Raw genomic sequence first — 18582 nt, 5'->3', positions numbered from 1 at the left:
CCAATAAGGAGGGTGGAGCGGCAGTTAGTTTTGCTTTATTATCTGCCAAAGCCTTAAGTTGGCATTGATAGATCTTGCCAACTGAGAGGATATTTGACCACCCACCCAGCGGGCCAAACATGCCACATTGGCTAATATAAATATGGTGTCTAAGCAGATCTCAGGAGACCACCACATTAATGCGGCCTTTACCCAACTACATTTTTATACCTGCCCCATAGATATCTGGCTTACTTTTTAGCCAGACAACATCACATGGATAGGTTGATCAGAGGGCACAACACATGGGTCAATAAGCTGCCAAATGTCTGGAGGGGCTGAAATTTACTTTTAACAGCCAGTGTATGGCCAGCTTTATATATGCAACAAAAGACTTAGGTTAATCAAATTCTTTGGCAAACATCAGAAATGAAATGCATAAAAAAAAAAAAATATATATATATATATATATATATATATATCTATATATATATATATATATATATATATATATCAAGGGCACGGACATCCGAGTAGCCCCCAGCTGTAGATGCACAGTTGTCCCCATTCTGTGCATGCTCCCTTCCCAAGGCCACCTTCTTTAACAACAAGCTCCTATGATATGACAAGTTCACACATGTGCTCCTTTCAAGCTATTCACACAAATACTCACAACCAGATTTTTTAGTTCAATTATACATTGCAACATATTTTAGCACTAACGTAAAGATTTAATTCTTCCCATGGGTTTACTTTTGATCCTGGAAATGGTATTAAGCAATACACTATCACTGCCTTCAGTGCAGCAAGCAAATTATTTAAACTGCATGGTATATTTTAAACAATGGCTAATGAATGGAACCACCCGTTATAAACACATTTTGTGGAAGAGAATATATGTCCTACATGTAAATGAGGTGTACTTTATTTATTATCAAACCAATATGTAAATATCCACAAAAAGCCTTAAAACTACATTAAAAGACTGAATGTGTTGGTGGTACCATCTGCTTCCTTTGCCACAATAAATATACCTAGATCTCTTTGTGAAGTATTTAAATGTAGAGATAAGTAGCAATTTATAGAAGTCAGCAGTTCTATGACTACACAATAGCGAGTCTATGAAAAGTCAGCCAAGGAACCAGTACAGCAAGTTTTCCAGCATTACAGATCTGGTCACCTTTATATAACTGCACTTAAGCAGCATTTCAAATGGTAAGCAGCACCATAGACCACAACAATAGTGTCTAATCCCTGTGCTTAGCATCAGCTTTAAAAGTCATTAGGCACCAGAGCAATTATTCACTTTTACATCATTAAGACTGAGAAAGTTTGTGCTAGAATACAAATAGTCATGAAATCCACTGCTGAGCAGAGTTGAGTGCAGTTTGACATTGTGCTTTAAAGGGGCATGGGTGAGGTGTAGGACCCCTAACCTTGTGAAGCAGATACTGGTGGGTAGACAATGATAAAGGGTTACCACGACACACTGGTATTAATTTACCAAAAGAGATGCTGAATTGCAGTAACGGATAGCGGACAGTTTAAGTTTTATAGTTTATTTTTTAGTTTGTAGTCGACTGATCAAATCTGACTTCTGATTTGTGGCAACTCCTCTGGTGCAATTTAGCATCTATGCTAATAAATTAACCCCCATTGCATGGAATTGCCCAAGATTGTATCACTGAACTGTTCCAGAGGACTACAAGATTTATGTATGAAGCAATAAGTATTGCTAAGTACAGGTATGGGATCTATTTTCCCGGAATGCTTGGGACCTGGGCTCTTCCATAATATGGGTCATTATACCTTACTCTATGGGAGGCCTACCTGTAATTTGGAGCTTTCTGAATATCTGGTTTCTAAGGTTACAAAGGCTCTACTAATACAGTATTGACAGTTAATGATTACAACATAAAGCTTTTCCATGTCCTCAGCGTTGATGTAAGCCAGCAGGTCACTGCTATTTTCTGACTGAGTGCTGTGAATGTTATTACAATTCCACCTTGACCATTTGATGAGACTTCATCCATGCAAGCACAAAAGTGACAAAAAATTTTCAGAACTGAGGTATTTGTTGTTTCTCCCAAACCCACAATAATACTGTTTAAAGGCACAAGTGCAAACTAAGTTTGGATGACACTGTCCCTTTAACATTTGCTACATTCCCAATTTTCCCCAAATACCTCTTTCTATACAGAAGCAATAAGGCTGATGACATGTGTTTGTCTTTCCAGAGAAGTGGGCAAAACTGCCCCAAACATTCATTTGAGCATAAAATATCTTGCAGAAAAGCTGCAGGCAGGTTTAGGCACTTCTGTGATGGCATATTTCAGTACCTGAGCAAAGGGAAACATGTGATGGACTGCAGGGAAATTCCCCAGGTCTTATGAAATGCTGCAATTCAATATGGAATATGAAACGTTTTGTTTCTTTGTGGTGCTATTTTGGGGACGTCCAACTGTAGAAGCCAGAGCCATAGGGCTAATATGTACCCAGATTGCCTTGCGGATTTATTATTTTGCTTACTGGGTAGATTTGGTACTATCACACAGATAAAGACAAATGTGGAAACCAGAAAGTATGTTGGTGTAACCCACGGATGCAAAATCCAATGTTTAAGGCAATGCAATAAAAACTGACAAATTACTAACAATGGCACCAAAAAACCATGGAAAGTGCGATTAAAATAGTATTAAAGAGAGAGAACAACAAATCATAGGGCTCATTTACATCCACACATGCATCAAGCAAAGTGCAATTTTGAGCACATTGTAGTGTTTTTTTTCCCAGAATGCAAGATTCATTGCAGCTGCAAGCGGGCAGTTGTGACTAATTTGGTGAAATAAACTCCACACCTCGCTGCAAATTTGATGCAACTGTGTGGAATCCGTCATTTTTTGGATTTACCAGGCAAGTGACTTCTGCAAAGTGCAGGTGCGGTGCAAGTATTGACGCAGGGCATGAAGGGAACCCTGGAGCTACTGCCAGGTCAGGAGGTGTCGGTAGCTCAAGGCATTCCTTGCGCCACTAGGCAGGACAGCGCCCTATATTTGGAATTTAAGACAGGAAGGACTGACCGTTGCCGAGCGCAACTGTATTAAAGTACACAGAAAGTAGTTTTAGGGCTCTGGCACACGGGGAGATTAGTCGCCCGCGGCAAAACTCCCTGTTCGCGGGCGACTAATCTCCCCAAGTTGCCTTCCCTTGCCATCCCATCGGCGACAATGTAAGTCGCCGGTGGGATGGCAGACGCGGCGGGGCGATTTCGGGAAATCGCGCCGCCGCGTGTGCCATCCCGCCGGCGACTTACATGTTCGCCGGTGGGATGGCGGGTCATGGCAACTCGGGGAGATTAGTTGCCCGTGACAAGGGAGATTTGTAGCGGGCGACTAATCTCCCCGTGTGCCAGAGCCCTTACACACAACTCACTGCTTGGAAAAGCTAAAGTTGCCCACTGTGCTTTCAAATGTAAATGAGCCCTAATTGCACGAGACAAGTGGCTCAGATAATTGTACAGTTTGGCACCATAAGGGCTCTGGCACACGGGGAGATTAGTCGCCCGTGACAAATCTCCCTTGTCACAGGCGAATAATCTCCCCGAACTACCATCCCACCGGCGAAAATGTAAGTCGCTGGTGGGATGGCACACGCGATTTCGGCAAATCGCCGAAATCCCTGTGTGCCAGAGCCCTTAAAGAGTGACCAAAATGTATAGATCCAACTGACTGGCCCATACAGTTGTAAGCCATTACAATTTAAATTTTTATCTCAGAATAAACCTAAAGATGAACTGGATATGAACTGATCAAATAGTGATGAGTGAAGTTTTTTAGCAGGTTTTGTAGTGTAGTAAAAAAAAAAAAAAAAAGTTATGTGGTAGCCACAACAAAAAACAAAACACCAATTGACCAATACATTGCAAATTTTTGCAGTTTTGCAAATTTGCAAAGTGGGACAGATTTGCTCATCACTATAGATAAACACTCTTGCATATCTTTATACCAAGTTATACCAGGCCAGGCCCTCCAACTGCTAAGCTTCCAACTGTCAATATTGTAAGGATCTGTATTTATTGTAAGGGGTGGAAATTCTACTTGGGGGTGCACGCTTTAGCCGAATAGGGGAGGTTCCTCCTCCATCATTTTCTGATGTATTTTCCCATGCGGGAAACAGGCTTGATACCCAATAGCATGTTTGTAAAGTGATCCTCTGGCACACTCTTACCAGGAAAGAAAACAACAAATGCTGCAACGAAATGATGTGCACAAGAAGGTAAAGGTATTGGTACCTTGCAGGCAAGCGCAACAGCGACTGTATGAGAGGCTCACTGCAGGAACAGGAAATTCAGGTTGCACCCCTGTGTCATGTAAGTGTGAGCCTGCCTGTATAGTGGCTGTAACACAAACATTCTTACACACGTCCAATCTTAACACACTGTTTTTTTTCTACCAGAATTGGCACAAACTATGGTGACTGGTGACTGGCAGTGAAGGATTATTGTTCTTAAGCATATTTGCAGCCAAGCAAAGGTCTTGGTGTTTTTGAACTGCTACACTAGGTGGGAGGTTTTACTTATGTAACATCATATGCAAGGGAGAAATGATTATAGTTCCCTGGTAAGATCAGCTTACAGTTCATGGAACAGTTTTCTTGGAATCAATCACGCGCTCATATTGTCTTCTGGCATTGCCACCTACGCAGCCTATCAGATCTTCACTGGCGCAACATCACCTACACTTGTGATATCCCATTTCTAGCACCAGGGATGTGCCACTGCTTGCACATGTATCTATGCACAGCAGATAGCTTGATCAACAAACCTCCAGACATTTGCTTCAAAAACCATCGATCCCCAGACTTTATAAGCATACCATCCTTTCCAACAGGTTTGGCCCAGGTGTTTTCTTGGCAGACTATTTTCACTTACATGGAGCACCCAAGGGCTGCAGGACAAACTGCATAAATGCTCATCTCCTGATGGGTTTTTTCAACCTGTCCAAGAGCTATTTGGCAGATTTTCAGTTAGATGTGGATCAGGCAGGCCGACTGCCACTCTATCTACTCACTGTACCTACAGAATGTCTGTTAGGGAAGGCATGTTAATTTACTGCACAGACTGTAAGAGTCATAAAGGCTAATGCCACATGGGGTTGATTCTTGGCCTGCAGTTAAACGTTTTTTACGCGTATAAATAACGGCAGAAAATCTGGCGCTCGGGTGGCCATTTATTTTACACAGCTTTTTAGCTAATTTCATTTTACACAGCATAATAAATAGGCCCTTTTGTGTCAGACCCTTCACAGACAAAGAAGCACTGGGCTGACACAATTGCCTTTGGTGCACGCACACATTGCTCCTTGAACCTGCACCTAGGCCAACGCAATGGCTCTGGGTGCAGCCACCCAGGGTTGATGCCAGCGCAGGGGCTAATTCTTGGCCTGCATTTTTCCACAAGCCGAGAATTAGCCCTGTTTGGCATATGCGGCATTAGCCATACAGCCTGAAGGTGCTTGTCCTGTGCCCAGACTGCCTACAATTAGCTGAAAGCTAGCATAAGCCCTATACCAGTGAGGTAAGTTTGTCTAAGCGTCCAACACATAAACCCGCCCTATATGTAATAAAATGCACAAAACTTGCCCAGGTCCAACAACCCATAGCAACCAGATATATTTGCTTTTAAACAGGTGACCAATAAATGCTACCTGCTTATTGGCCACTATTATATTTAAATTGTTTCAAAACATTTAAATGATTGTATAAAGGAAAGTTGCTTAGAATTAAGCATTTGTAGGAACTTCAACCATAATTTATATATCAGTTAAAAAACCTAAATAAAAATGAACTACATTTGCAAACACAAGTGCTAAATTGCACCAGTGCAACCAATCAGCAATTAGTTTTTAATCAGTTGCAGGGTAAATTATAACAAGTTACCAAACGAAAGAATATATCTGACTGGTTGCAAGGGGTAACTGCACTGGCATGGTACCTATGTTAGTAAATCAGCCCTTGTGTCAGACATTATGTACTTAGATATATAATATATGTACACACATATATATTATATATATATATATATATATATATATATATAGACTACATAGACAAGATTCTACCCCACATATCAGCTTATAGGTGGTCTTCTACCATAACAAGTATAACCCCATAGTTCACAATCACGCTGACAAGTATAAGCATGAGATTAATATAACAGCGCCCATGGACAAGCAGACAATTTTCCAAGAAAGCCTATGGTCCAGAGGATCCCGAGCATTGGAAACCCAGCAGCAAACACCAAGCCAGATTCAGCAGCTCAGACCTGACAGTCACATCCTTTGTCTAATGAATGCATGGAGGGAGGAGTAAGAACTGGGTGGGTTGACTTGACCTAATTCTAGATTGCACCAACGTCATCCCTACGTAAGGTAACAAAGGGAAACCCAGTTCAGCATAACAATGCCTGCCAGTAGCTGTACATTTGCCACAATCACACACAGAGATGTTAATTGTGCCCATGCATTGTATACTCTGCTTTAGGGTACATATGGGGGGGATGTATGTGAATTCCTTAAAGCCCTTCCATTCCCTGATTGTTTGGAGTACACCCCTCATCGTGCTTTTACCTTTAAATTTAAAAGAATTCTATGAGTTGTAGTCCCACAACATCTAGGGACCCAAGATTAAGAAACGGGGCATTAAAGAACTATTTTCTGGCTAAAATTAAATGGTACTGTAAATATAAAATGAAATGTATTCCATGCATTGGCTGGAGTGGTGTGAAGGTCGCTGCCAGCGGATCCTAAAGCAGTGGAAACCTGTTCTTTTGAGCTCTGAATTGCGCTTCACCACCTGGCAGTCCGAAGCTGAAATGTTAGCACCATAGCCTGATGCAAAATGCCAATGGCAGAATGAGCTTGTCGAGACGGAAGGGCAAGAACTTGAATGGCCTGCAGAGAGCCCAGACCTGAAACTCAACTGAACAACTGTGGGATGAAATGGAACCCCGAGCCTGATTGCCTAACATCAGTGTCCAACATCAATAAAGCACTAGTGGCTGAATAAAAACAAAAACCACCAAAGTAATCCAGATTTAGGGGAAAACTTCACAGAGGAGTAGAGGCTGTTATAACAGCAAATGAAGGACCAACTTTATTGGTTTGGGAATTGGATGTATCCAGCTAAAATCTGCTACAATCTAGCAACCAATCAGTACTTAGCCCAGTGCAGCTATACTGATGAAAGCTACAGTCTGATTGCCATGGTTTAGGGTTACTGAAACCGTGTATGGTATGTATAACTTTATTTATACAGCACACTGTGTATACAGCGAATATGCCTTTTAAAAAGTTTAACCCCCTGATGTCCCCAGTCAGCCAGATAACAAAATGTACTGATTTAAACCCATTCAAAATGTATCAGAGCAATGACCCCAGCGGGCATCAATGAGTCCCAGGCCAGTGAGTCAATGAATGAAGCAGCATGGCTGCCACACCATTACAGCTTGTGTGACCCTGCTCAGTGACACAGGAGGAGAAGGTGTGCTACATAGTTATGAATGAATGTGCTTCAAGAAGATGACACCAGAGAAATGGATTACAACTTGGAGTTAATTATTGATCTGATGACAGTAAAGCAGGTGCATGGCTGTGTGTATGGGCTGGCCAACACATGGATAGTGAGGGGCCTATATTATAAGCCATGTGACCTTTATAGGCAGCAGGCAGCATGTGGAGGAGAGCCAGACTGTAAGTGAAATAAGAGATGATTACATCACCCTGACACACATCAGTATGTTCCTATATTCTGCTTTAGTAACAGCCGAATAAGTTCTTCCACAGGCCGAACATCACTTTCACGCATTTGCACCATACAGCGAAATATCTCTATAGCCGCCATTGGAACAGCGCCCCTAACAGTCCGAATGTTGCATTTGATTTGCTTTTTTATCTAAAATAACTTTCTGACACGTGGATACCATAAACAATTTTTGACGCCATAACTGTTCCGGGTAATGTCCCCTTTATTCCGCTCCGGGTAATGTCCCCTTTATTCCGTCCCGCTCAGCCCTGCTGCACACTATGATGGAATTTCCCTTGCTTGCCAATGGCCATTTGGGCAAGGGGCAGCCTATTTTGCGGCATGGCCACTGTGGCGAGAGTAGTCATGTAGCAGCTGTGCAACCTTCCTACTACAGAAGAGTTGGAGGGCCGCACATTCCCCTATTGTTCTACTAAAGGCAAGGGATAGTTGCCCATTGTTCCATGGCAGCCGTACTGTACACCGCCCCCTCTATAGGATGAACACATGGGAGAAGCCGGGATAGGGGAGCCATGCGGTCAGCCACACTGGCGGGCGGGAAGCGGGAAGCCCACACGGACCCACGGCGGCCGAGAGGGAAAAGATGGGCAAATCCTGAGCATTAGCCTCTACTCAGCACCCACTCTCTCGCCCCCACAAAGCCCCCGGCCGTTCCTACAGGCAGAGTCCCAGCACAGGCAGCTAAGAGCCCAGGCTTACCTTGCCGCTGGCTGTGCCCCCGCTCACCCCGATGAGGAAAGGCTGCCCATTCTGAGGGGAGTGCTTGGGCAGTGCCTGCTCGCTGTCCCCAGCCATGCTTTCTCGGAACGTGTGTGTGTGTCTACTCCCACCCTCCGCTCTGTCTGACTCACAGGCTTCCTTCTATCAGCCCGGCAGCCGCTCCTCCTCTCTGCTGTGATGTCTTGCTCTCTTATTTGAGGAGTCTGTGGGGGCTGGAAATAGAGCCCCTGTCACTGCGCCCCCTCTCTCTGCTGATTAGCATGTGTAGGCACAGTGCCAGGCTGCTACTGCTGCAAGTGTGGGCACTACTTTCTTTCCAGCTCATTGTTGTTGGCACTCTGACTGGCACTGCCAAGCCATGTGCTGTATAATGTATGTTCTTTGCTTTGGGTACTTTGGGTGGAAGACATATTTCACAATTATATATTGAAACTGCTTGTCGGTCAGTGCCACATTGAGCCCACCTTGCCACCACATTATGCTTCCTCTGTTAATGTGGCCATACACATTAAGATCTACTCGCTTGGCGAGGTTGCCAAGCAAGCGGATCTTCTCCAAATATACCCACGGATGGGCTATATCGGGTAAACGTAGGCTAATTCGATCGTTTGGCCCTGGGGCCAAACGATCAAATTATAATGGGAGCAATGGGCGCAGTCGGTTCGGGGACCGCATCAACGAACCAATGCGGTCCCCGATCCGACTAAATCTTTTAACCTGCCCGATAGATATCTGGCCAATTTCAGGCCAGATATCGGTCAGGCATGCCCCTCTTTCCTGCCCCTACACGTGCCGATAAGCTGCTGAATAGGTCCAAGGGACTGATATCGGCAGCTACAATCGGCCCGTGTATGGCCACCTTAACAGTGGTTGTTAAACATTTTCATTTGAAGCCCCTGGTCCCCCCAGAATCGTAACAAGCTGCCACTAGGCCCCCCTTGCTTTATCCCTGCCATATGTAAAATAAAGGTGGTTTTATGATAATGACATTTTGATAATTGGAGCTTAAAGTAATGTGGAGGTGAACACATTTTGCTCACACATGCTGGCAATCTACTGTGCCTGGGTCCCCCTACAAAAATAATCTGCAGAGGGGCCCGGCGAGTACAGCCTACTCCCAGCATAAGCAGGTGGAGAGAAGGCTCATTTTTCACATTTATCGTGTGGGAATTTACTGGAGAGGGGAGATTTCTGTGAAGCAGACTCCGCAGTCCGGGCCCCCTTGTCCACCAGGCCCCACCCTGTGACCGTGGGGTCTGCTTCCTCTATAGCAGTGATCCCCAACCAGTGGCTCGTGAGCAACATGTTGCTCTCCAACCCTTTGGATGTTCCTCAAAGTCGCCTCAAAGCAGGTGCTTATTTTTGATTTTCTGGTTAGGAGGCAAATTTTGATTGCATAAAAACCTAGTGTAATTGCCAAACAGAGCCTTCTGTAGGCTTCTAGTCATCATAATAGCCAATTATAGCTCTCATTTGCACCTCGAGGATTTTTTCATGCTTGTGTTGCTCTCCAAAACTTTTTTCATTTGAACGTGACTAAGGGGTATAAAAGGTTGGGGATCCCTGCTCTATAGTTACATGCTTAGGGCCCCACATGATCATGTAGCAAGGTGTAGGATGCAGGAAAACATTAGTGTATCTGCCATTTAGCTATAGAGTCAACTAAGAATATCTTGGACTTCAGACAAGTTACCACCTCAAATATTATTTCCTATCAAGCTGGTTTTTCATGTGTATCTGGAAGAACAAATAGGCATTCTCCCCAGATCTTACACTATGGGGCACATTTATCAAAGTACATTTGTTTCCGAATACAAAAAAATTGTATTTTTTTGAAGTTTTCGTACTGTGCATATTTTTGCGACTTTTTCATTAATTTGCGCAACTTTTTCGTACTTTGCGACAAAATCGTATTTGTCGCAATGAGTAGGAAAGCTTCATTATCGTGACTTTCCTTGGGCCAGGTTGGAGCTTCAGAGTGCCATTGAGCCCTATGGGAGACTTTCCTTGGGCCAGGTTGGAGCTGCAGAATGCCATTGAGCCCTATGGGAGACTTTCCTTGGGCCGGGTTGGAGCTGCAGAGTGCCATTGAGCCCTATGGGAGACTTTCCTTGGGCCGGGTTGGAGCTGCAGAGTGCCATTGAGCCCTATGGGAGACTTTCCTTGGGCCAGGTTGGAGCTGCAGAGTGCCATTGAGCCCTATGGGAGACTTTCCTTGGGCCGGGTTGGAGCTGCAGAGTGCCATTGAGCCCTATGGGAGACTTTCCTTGGGCCAGGTTGGAGCTGCAGAGTGCCATTGAGCCCTATGGGAGACTTTCCTTGGGCCGGGTTGGAGCTGCAGAGTGCCATTGAGCCCTATGGGAGACTTTCCTTGGGCCGGGTTGGAGCTGCAGAGTGCCATTGAGCCCTATGGGAAGCTTTCCTTGGGCCAGGTTGGAGCTGCAGAGTGCCATTGAGCCCTATGGGAGACTTTCCTTGGGCCGGGTTGGAGCTGCAGAGTGCCATTGAGCCCTATGGGAGACTTTCCTTGGGCCAGGTTGGAGCTGCAGAGTGCCATTGAGCCCTATGGGAGACTTTCCTTGGGCCGGGTTGGAGCTGCAGAGTGCCATTGAGCCCTATGGGAAGCTTTCCTTGGGCCAGGTTGGAGCTGCAGAGTGCCATTGAGCCCTATGGGAGACTTTCCTTGGGCCGGGTTGGAGCTGCAGAGTGCCATTGAGCCCTATGGGAGACTTTCCTTGGGCCAGGTTGGAGCTGCAGAGTGCCATTGAGCCCTATGGGAGACTTTCCTTGGGCCAGGTTGGAGCTGCAGAGTGCCATTGAGCCCTATGGGAGACTTTCCTTGGGCCGGGTTGGAGCTGCAGAGTGCCATTGAGCCCTATGGGAGACTTTCCTTGGGCCGGGTTGGAGCTGCAGAGTGCCATTGAGCCCTATGGGAGACTTTCCTTGGGCCGGGTTGGAGCTGCAGAGTGCCATTGAGCCCTATGGGAAGCTTTCCTTGGGCCAGGTTGGAGCTGCAGAGTGCCATTGAGCCCTATGGGAGACTTTCCTTGGGCCGGGTTGGAGCTGCAGAGTGCCATTGAGCCCTATGGGAGACTTTCCTTGGGCCAGGTTGGAGCTGCAGAGTGCCATTGAGCCCTATGGGAGACTTTCCTTGGGCCGGGTTGGAGCTGCAGAGTGCCATTGAGCCCTATGGGAAGCTTTCCTTGGGCCAGGTTGGAGCTGCAGAGTGCCATTGAGCCCTATGGGAGACTTTCCTTGGGCCGGGTTGGAGCTGCAGAGTGCCATTGAGCCCTATGGGAGACTTTCCTTGGGCCAGGTTGGAGCTGCAGAGTGCCATTGAGCCCTATGGGAGACTTTCCTTGGGCCGGGTTGGAGCTGCAGAGTGCCATTGAGCCCTATGGGAGACTTTCCTTGGGCCGGGTTGGAGCTGCAGAGTGCCATTGAGCCCTATGGGAGACTTTCCTTGGCCAGGTTGGAGCTGCAGAGTGCCATTGAGCCCTATGGGAGACTTTCCTTGGGCCGGGTTGGAGCTGCAGAGTGCCATTGAGCCCTATGGGAGACTTTCCTTGGGCCGGGTTGGAGCTGCAGAGTGCCATTGAGCCCTATGGGAGACTTTCCTTGGGCCAGGTTGGAGCTGCAGAGTGCCATTGAGCCCTATGGGAGACTTTCCTTGGGCCAGGTTGGAGCTGCAGAGTGCCATTGAGCCCTATGGGAGACTTTCCTTGGGCCGGGTTGGAGCTGCAGAGTGCCATTGAGCCCTATGGGAGACTTTCCTTGGGCCGGGTTGGAGCTGCAGAGTGCCATTGAGCCCTATGGGAGACTTTCCTTGGGCCGGGTTGGAGCTGCAGAGTGCCATTGAGCCCTATGGGAGACTTTCCTTGGGCCAGGTTGGAGCTGCAGAGTGCCATTGAGTCCTATAGGAAGCTTCCAAAAACATGCACAGAAGGATCAAAGTCAGAATAGTTTTCCCGCCTTTTACGATTGTTCGGATAAGAAAATTTTGTGACTTTCGGATTGCCATAACGATATTATCATGACTATTACAATTTTTTTCGCAAGCATTTTCGTGACATTTCCGATCATCAGAAATTATCGCATCTAATATGAATTTTACCTGTTTCAGGATTCAAACTCTTACTTTGATTAATCTGCCCCTATATGTCTTTCATACTGAGCCCCCATTTCCACTTGAACCCCTTAGAGGGGCCAGCCGACAGTTTAAAAACCACTGTCCTATAGTTATGCCCCTGCTTACAGATTTGTAGGAATACAGTAGGTTTTGGATACAGGTAAAACATATGAATGTAGAGCAAACAATTTGCATAAGAATATCTTTCCTGTATTGCATTCATAGACGTCCCAGTTATGTTTTCATAGGCATTTAGATGTGTTTTGCTTTGACAGTTGCAATGTAAACACATTTATAAATGCATGTTTAGGCCTGTGGGTGAATTTTCATAAACCCCAAAGCAAACTTAAGACAAAAATACAATATAAAGCAAGAAACATTAAATAAGTGGGGGTTAAATCACAGAAATCCAAGGTTTTAATTCAATTTCTCCTAAAGATTTACACAAAATGCCATTGCCTAAATTTGTGCATATTTCCACTTTTGTAACAAAATACAGTAAGTGGCCCTGAGTACATAAAAAATCATATTTGCATATAATGTTTTTATATGTTTGAAAAAAGAAATGATTTGGAACCCCCAAAGCAGACAAATAGTAGCTACATACAAAAGTAAAACTTTAAAGCACTGTACCAAAAATATGTACTGAGGCCAAAAGTCCTAATACACGTAAGGAATCTGTTATTTAGAAACCCATTTCCAGAAAGCTCCATATTACGGGAAGGCCGTCTCTCAGACTCCATTATAAGCAAATAAATTTAATTTTAAAAAATGATTTTCTTTTACTCTATAATAATAAAAGAGTATAGATATGGGATCTGTTATCTGGGAAGCTGTTAGCAAAAAGCTCAGAATTACAGGAAGGCATCTCCCATAGATGCCATTTTAATCAAATAATTCATTTTTTTAAAATGCAATTCCCTTTTTTCTGTAATAATAAAACAGTACAGGTATGGGATCCCTTATCCGGAAACCTGATATCCAGAAAGTTCAAATTACGGAAAGCCTGTCTCCCATAGACCCCATTTTAATCAAACAATTCAGATTTTAAAAATTGATTTCCTTTTTCTCTGTAAAAATAAAACAGTGGTTTGTATTTGATCCCAACTAAGATATAATTAATCCTTATCAGATGTAAAATAATCCTATTGGGTTTAATTAATGTTTTATTGATTTCTTAGTAGACTTAAGGTATGAAGATCCCAATTAAAGAAAGACCCCTTATGCAGAATACCCTTGGTCCCGAGCATTCTGGATAACCGGTCCTATACCTATATATTGTACTGGATCCTAACTAAGATATAATTCATATTTATTGGAAGCAAAACAAGCTGATTGGGACTCGGGGGCAACAAGTTGCTCATCACCCCTTGGATGTTGCTCTCAGTGCCCCCAAACCAGGTAGTTATTTATGAATTCCTGACTTGGGGGCAAGTTTTGGTTGAATAAAAACAAGATTTACTACCAAATAAAGCCTCCTGTAAGCTGATAGTGTGCATAGAGGCTGCCTAATAGCCAATCTTAGCCTTATTTGCCACCTCCTTGTGTGTGATGCTTGTGTTGCTCGCCAAGTCTTTTTACCTTTAACTGTGGCTCACGAGTAAGAAAGGTTGGGGACCCCTGCTTTATATAATGTTTAAATTATTATTTAGTAGGCTTAGGGTCTGGAGATCCCCAGTTTCCTGAGCATTCTGAATAACAGGTCCCATACCTGTACATTCCAAATATGCCCCAACAACCAATATTTTGTCAAAGTAGACGTTCCTGCTGAATTCAGAACACTGCACCATAACGTATTATTATTACCTCTCCCCAGCTTTTAGCCAAATTATTTTTGTTTTAAAGCAAACATCTACATATCAACAAAATAGTCACATTAACAGTACTATAATTCTCCAAATGCTCCAAGGTACAAAGGCAAAACTCCGGAATATAAAAGCATGGGCAAATATAACCTGATACCATTGCATCCACTTACTATTGTCCATAACTCATTACCCATTAACAGTGGAAATTTCCTTGTGGCTCCCATGTCAAAATGTGATGCAACAAATTTCTTGTGATAACTGCCAAAGTATAGCAACTACATGCAAACAACCACACTGACAAACAGATTACATTAAGTAGTAATTATTAGCAATTTGTTGATGTCTGATTAAATGTAATTATGACCAATGAATTCATATCAGTAATCAATTCTTTTCACAGTAGTGAATATTTTAAACCCTATTGTAAAATATGATGATATTATAAGTCACCGAGGAGTTCCATGACCAAACTAAGGTCTCATACAGGTCATGGAACTCCAATTAGACTTTAATATTGCTATTTTTTAGAACAGGGGGAACATTATTTATTATAATACACATGTGACATGTGTCATGTGACAGAAATTAGATTACTACGCACTGTTTATAAAGATATCATTTACAGCAGGGGTGGGCAAACTTTTTGGCTCACGGGCCACATTTACTCACCCCCGGGCCGGACCGGGCCAGGGCGGGCAGGGCCAGGCCAGCATTACGCCCCCTTCGTCTCTTTAATTCCGGCCCGCCAATGACACCAAGTCTCGCGTGATGAGACTTGGCGTCGTCGGCGGGCCGGATTAAAAAGGCCAAGGGGCCGGATGTGGCCCGCGGGCCGTAGTTTGCCCACCCCTGATTTACAGGATAGTCATGGTTCTTGTGTATTATATTACTTATTAGCAATGAATACCCTAGTATCATTCTTCCCCAATGGACTCAATAATTTTAACTGCTTGTGTTAATAAAACTTTTCACTTCTCATCCACTAAACAATGTCCAGAGTTTTATCATATAACACCACTCTCCAGGTAGCTATAGAAATTGGCAAGAATGTTGGTGTTAAAATTCACAGTGACAGAAGTGATGGAGGTTTTGAAAATCGGCTCTGGTGTTTTTTTCTGGTTCAAGTCATTATCATATTGCATTTCAGTAAACAGGTACCTTATTATTCATAGGTACCAAAAGTATGCATTTTCTAGAAAACCCAAATTGTAAACAGTATGTATGAATTTCATCCAAATTTCATGCATCATAAAAGCCCAACAAGATACACACTGTGAAGAATTCAGAATGGGTGCAAAGATGTCTTTTTATTTCAAATGACAAACCTGCAAATTAATTGTGTATACTGAAACTTAATATAATTGTGTTCCAGTTTATATACTGTATATGCAGGTCCAAGTAAGTAGAAACATAATGTCCTAAGCTGGTGTGAAGCTCTGAGAAAATGTATCATCTACAGACCGCAAATATGATGAATTACCTATAACAAAGAATGTGATTAACATAAATAGAGGACAAGCTAAAATAAATTTCCAAATTATAGATTTGGCCAAAAATACTCAGAAAAGGTACATTTTATAATCAAATTGTGTTTTTTTTGATGTATTAAATAAAGACCAACACAAGGTATGAACCTGTAATGGGAAGTTTGTTATTTTGCACTTGTAACTGTATGTTTTACTTTACATTAAGTCGTTGATATTGTTGATTATATTACAAATGTTTTATAAATGCTGGTGGGTATTCAGTATATGAATGGGGCAAACAAATTCCTACACTCGGGATTGGAAAAACAATAGTTGGCACCCAATTTCTACATCTCACGCATGCCCATATGGAGCTCTGGGACACCCATTCAATAGGCCTCCCTATAAATACAACAAACGGACAGGTTGGATTAAAAATTAAATATAGGCAAACTGGGCTTGTTTCCTGTAGATAAACTGCTTCTTAGAGGTGACCTTAATCATGAATATACTTTTATCAGAGATCAATACGGTACAAAGACCTAACTAGACTGATATATATATATCCAATATCCCAACTTGTGCAGGTGAGTATGGTACGCTCATTCTGAGGAAGAAACACCTTGCCCCCCCCCCCCCCCCCCCCGCCATTGTGCCATAGGCAGCTGCCTCTGCTGTTTACACCTAGTTCTGGCCTTGGTCAGCGCACATGCACAATGGATTTTTGGCACGAAAATGCATACTTTGAATAACCAATGACAGTGGAGGGACCTGTCTGCCATTGGCCTAAATGCCAAGTTATCGGGCACACATTGGTATACAGCCATTACGTGAATATGTGACTATCTTGAGCAAAATATGCTCTTTGCAAACAGCACAATAAATTAACCCTAGTGTTGCAGGACTGTCAAGCACCCACACCCCAATTTCATAAATAAATCATTTTACATTTACATATTTGTGTGGTTACACCCCACGATGACACAAAATTATTGCAGGCATACAGCATGACATTGTATAATGTGTGCAGTGATATAAATACTGTATATCTATCTATCTATATATCTATCTATTTGCATTATAGAATTTGTGTGAGAAAAGCATAATATTTTACAGGTCTAATGGGGGCTGAAACTTTAAAGCTGCTGTCCTAGGCAAGGGCCTTTAAAGGAGGAAAGGCTAAATCACCCCCAGTGTTGTGATTGTAGTCAATAAACTGAAACCTCCAGCCGGTGCTCCTGTTAGGATAAAACTACACTGGCCGGGGTGTATGCGGGTGAGCGTTCTTTCTTCGATCTTTGCTCATGCACAGTAGAGTGAAAAGCTGGCTTTTTCACTTAACTGGGCATACGTCACCTTCTGAAGAAAGAAGACAGAAGGAAGAAGAATGCTCACTTGCGTATACCCCAGCCTGGTGCAGTTTTCACCTAACAGGAGCACCGGCCGGGGGTTCAGGTATGCAATTATCAGGTATGCAACATTTCATTTGTCTCCCCCCAGTGATTTGGCCTTTCCTTTTCCTTTAAGTGCCTATATAGAAATATAACCCTTCTGGAAAGGCATAGGGGCACATTTATCAAAGTACGCTTGTTTCCGAATACATAAAAATGTATTTTTTCTAAGTTTTCGTACTGTGCATATTTTTGCGCGACTGTTTTGTACTTTGCGACAATTTGTGCAACAAATACGTATCGTATTTGTTGCAATGAGTACGAAAGTTTCGGATTCATAAAAGCTTCGTTATCGTGACTTTCCTTGGGCCAGGTTGGAGCTGCAGAGTGCCATTGAGTCCTATGGGTGGCTTCCAAAAACATGCACAGAAGGATCAAAGTCAGAAAGGTTTTTCCGCCGTTTACGATTGATCGAATACGAAAATTACATGAATTTCGGATCGCCAATACGATATTATCGTGACTATTACAATTTTTTCAGAAGCATTTTCGTGACATTTCTGATCATCAGAAATTATCGTATCTAATCCGAATTTTACCCATTTCGGGATTTGAACTCATACTTTGATGAATCTGCCCCATGATGTAACAGCAGTAGGTTTTCTCCAGGTCTGTTAACCACTGGTAACTAAAATAATGCTTGCTTTTGAAACAGATGCTTTCTGTTTGTGTTAAAATGTGTTAATAGATATGGAGTAAAATGGAGCAGTACTGACGAATGACATAAATCATACTGTATGTAACACAGGACACAATGTTTGCCCAGGTGCAGTAACCTATAGCTACTAATAGGATGTCTGCTACTTGCTAAATGGTACTTATACTAAATTTTTATAATCTGATAACCAGTTTTCCCATGCACAATAAAAAATAACACCAGAATCCACAAGTCAAAACACTTCACACATACTAATACAAGTTACAAGCAACGCCGGGGTTAAGCGATCCCAGACTAGTTGTAGGCAGAGGAGGTACCTGCCTAATGCCCTCCCCACTGTTGCACCCTAGACAGGTGCCTCTTCTGCCTACAACTAGTTCTGGCCCTGATGGGGAGAACAAGCAAATTGTGGAAGCAAACTCAGGACCCCCAAAGCAGCACTCCAAGTGCCAAGCCGCTGTGCCACTGTGCCACAGTGCCAAGCCACTTCCCAATTATATGTTACTTTTTCACTTTATAAATTTTATTATGCTTCTCTTTTTACTCTCTA

The 18582-nt window shown here is 43.3% G+C and overlaps 1 protein-coding gene across 1 annotated transcript in view; it reads right to left on the bottom strand.

The window, feature by feature from the left end:
- Positions 1-8740, bottom strand: part of uck2 (uridine-cytidine kinase 2) — a 30422-nt gene extending 21682 nt beyond the window's left edge. The window contains 1 exon segment of the mRNA NM_001126769.1: positions 8500-8740. Coding sequence (NP_001120241.1) covers positions 8500-8595 — 96 coding nt within the window. The 5' untranslated portion in view covers positions 8596-8740.
- Between the last annotated feature and the right edge of the window lie 9842 nt (positions 8741-18582).

The sequence above is a fragment of the Xenopus tropicalis genome, chromosome 4 (assembly GCF_000004195.4).
Source record: "Xenopus tropicalis strain Nigerian chromosome 4, UCB_Xtro_10.0, whole genome shotgun sequence".
Taxonomy (NCBI): Eukaryota; Metazoa; Chordata; class Amphibia; order Anura; family Pipidae; genus Xenopus; species Xenopus tropicalis.
Note: the sequence above shows the minus strand (reverse complement) of the source record. Positions and strands in the feature narration are given on the sequence as shown.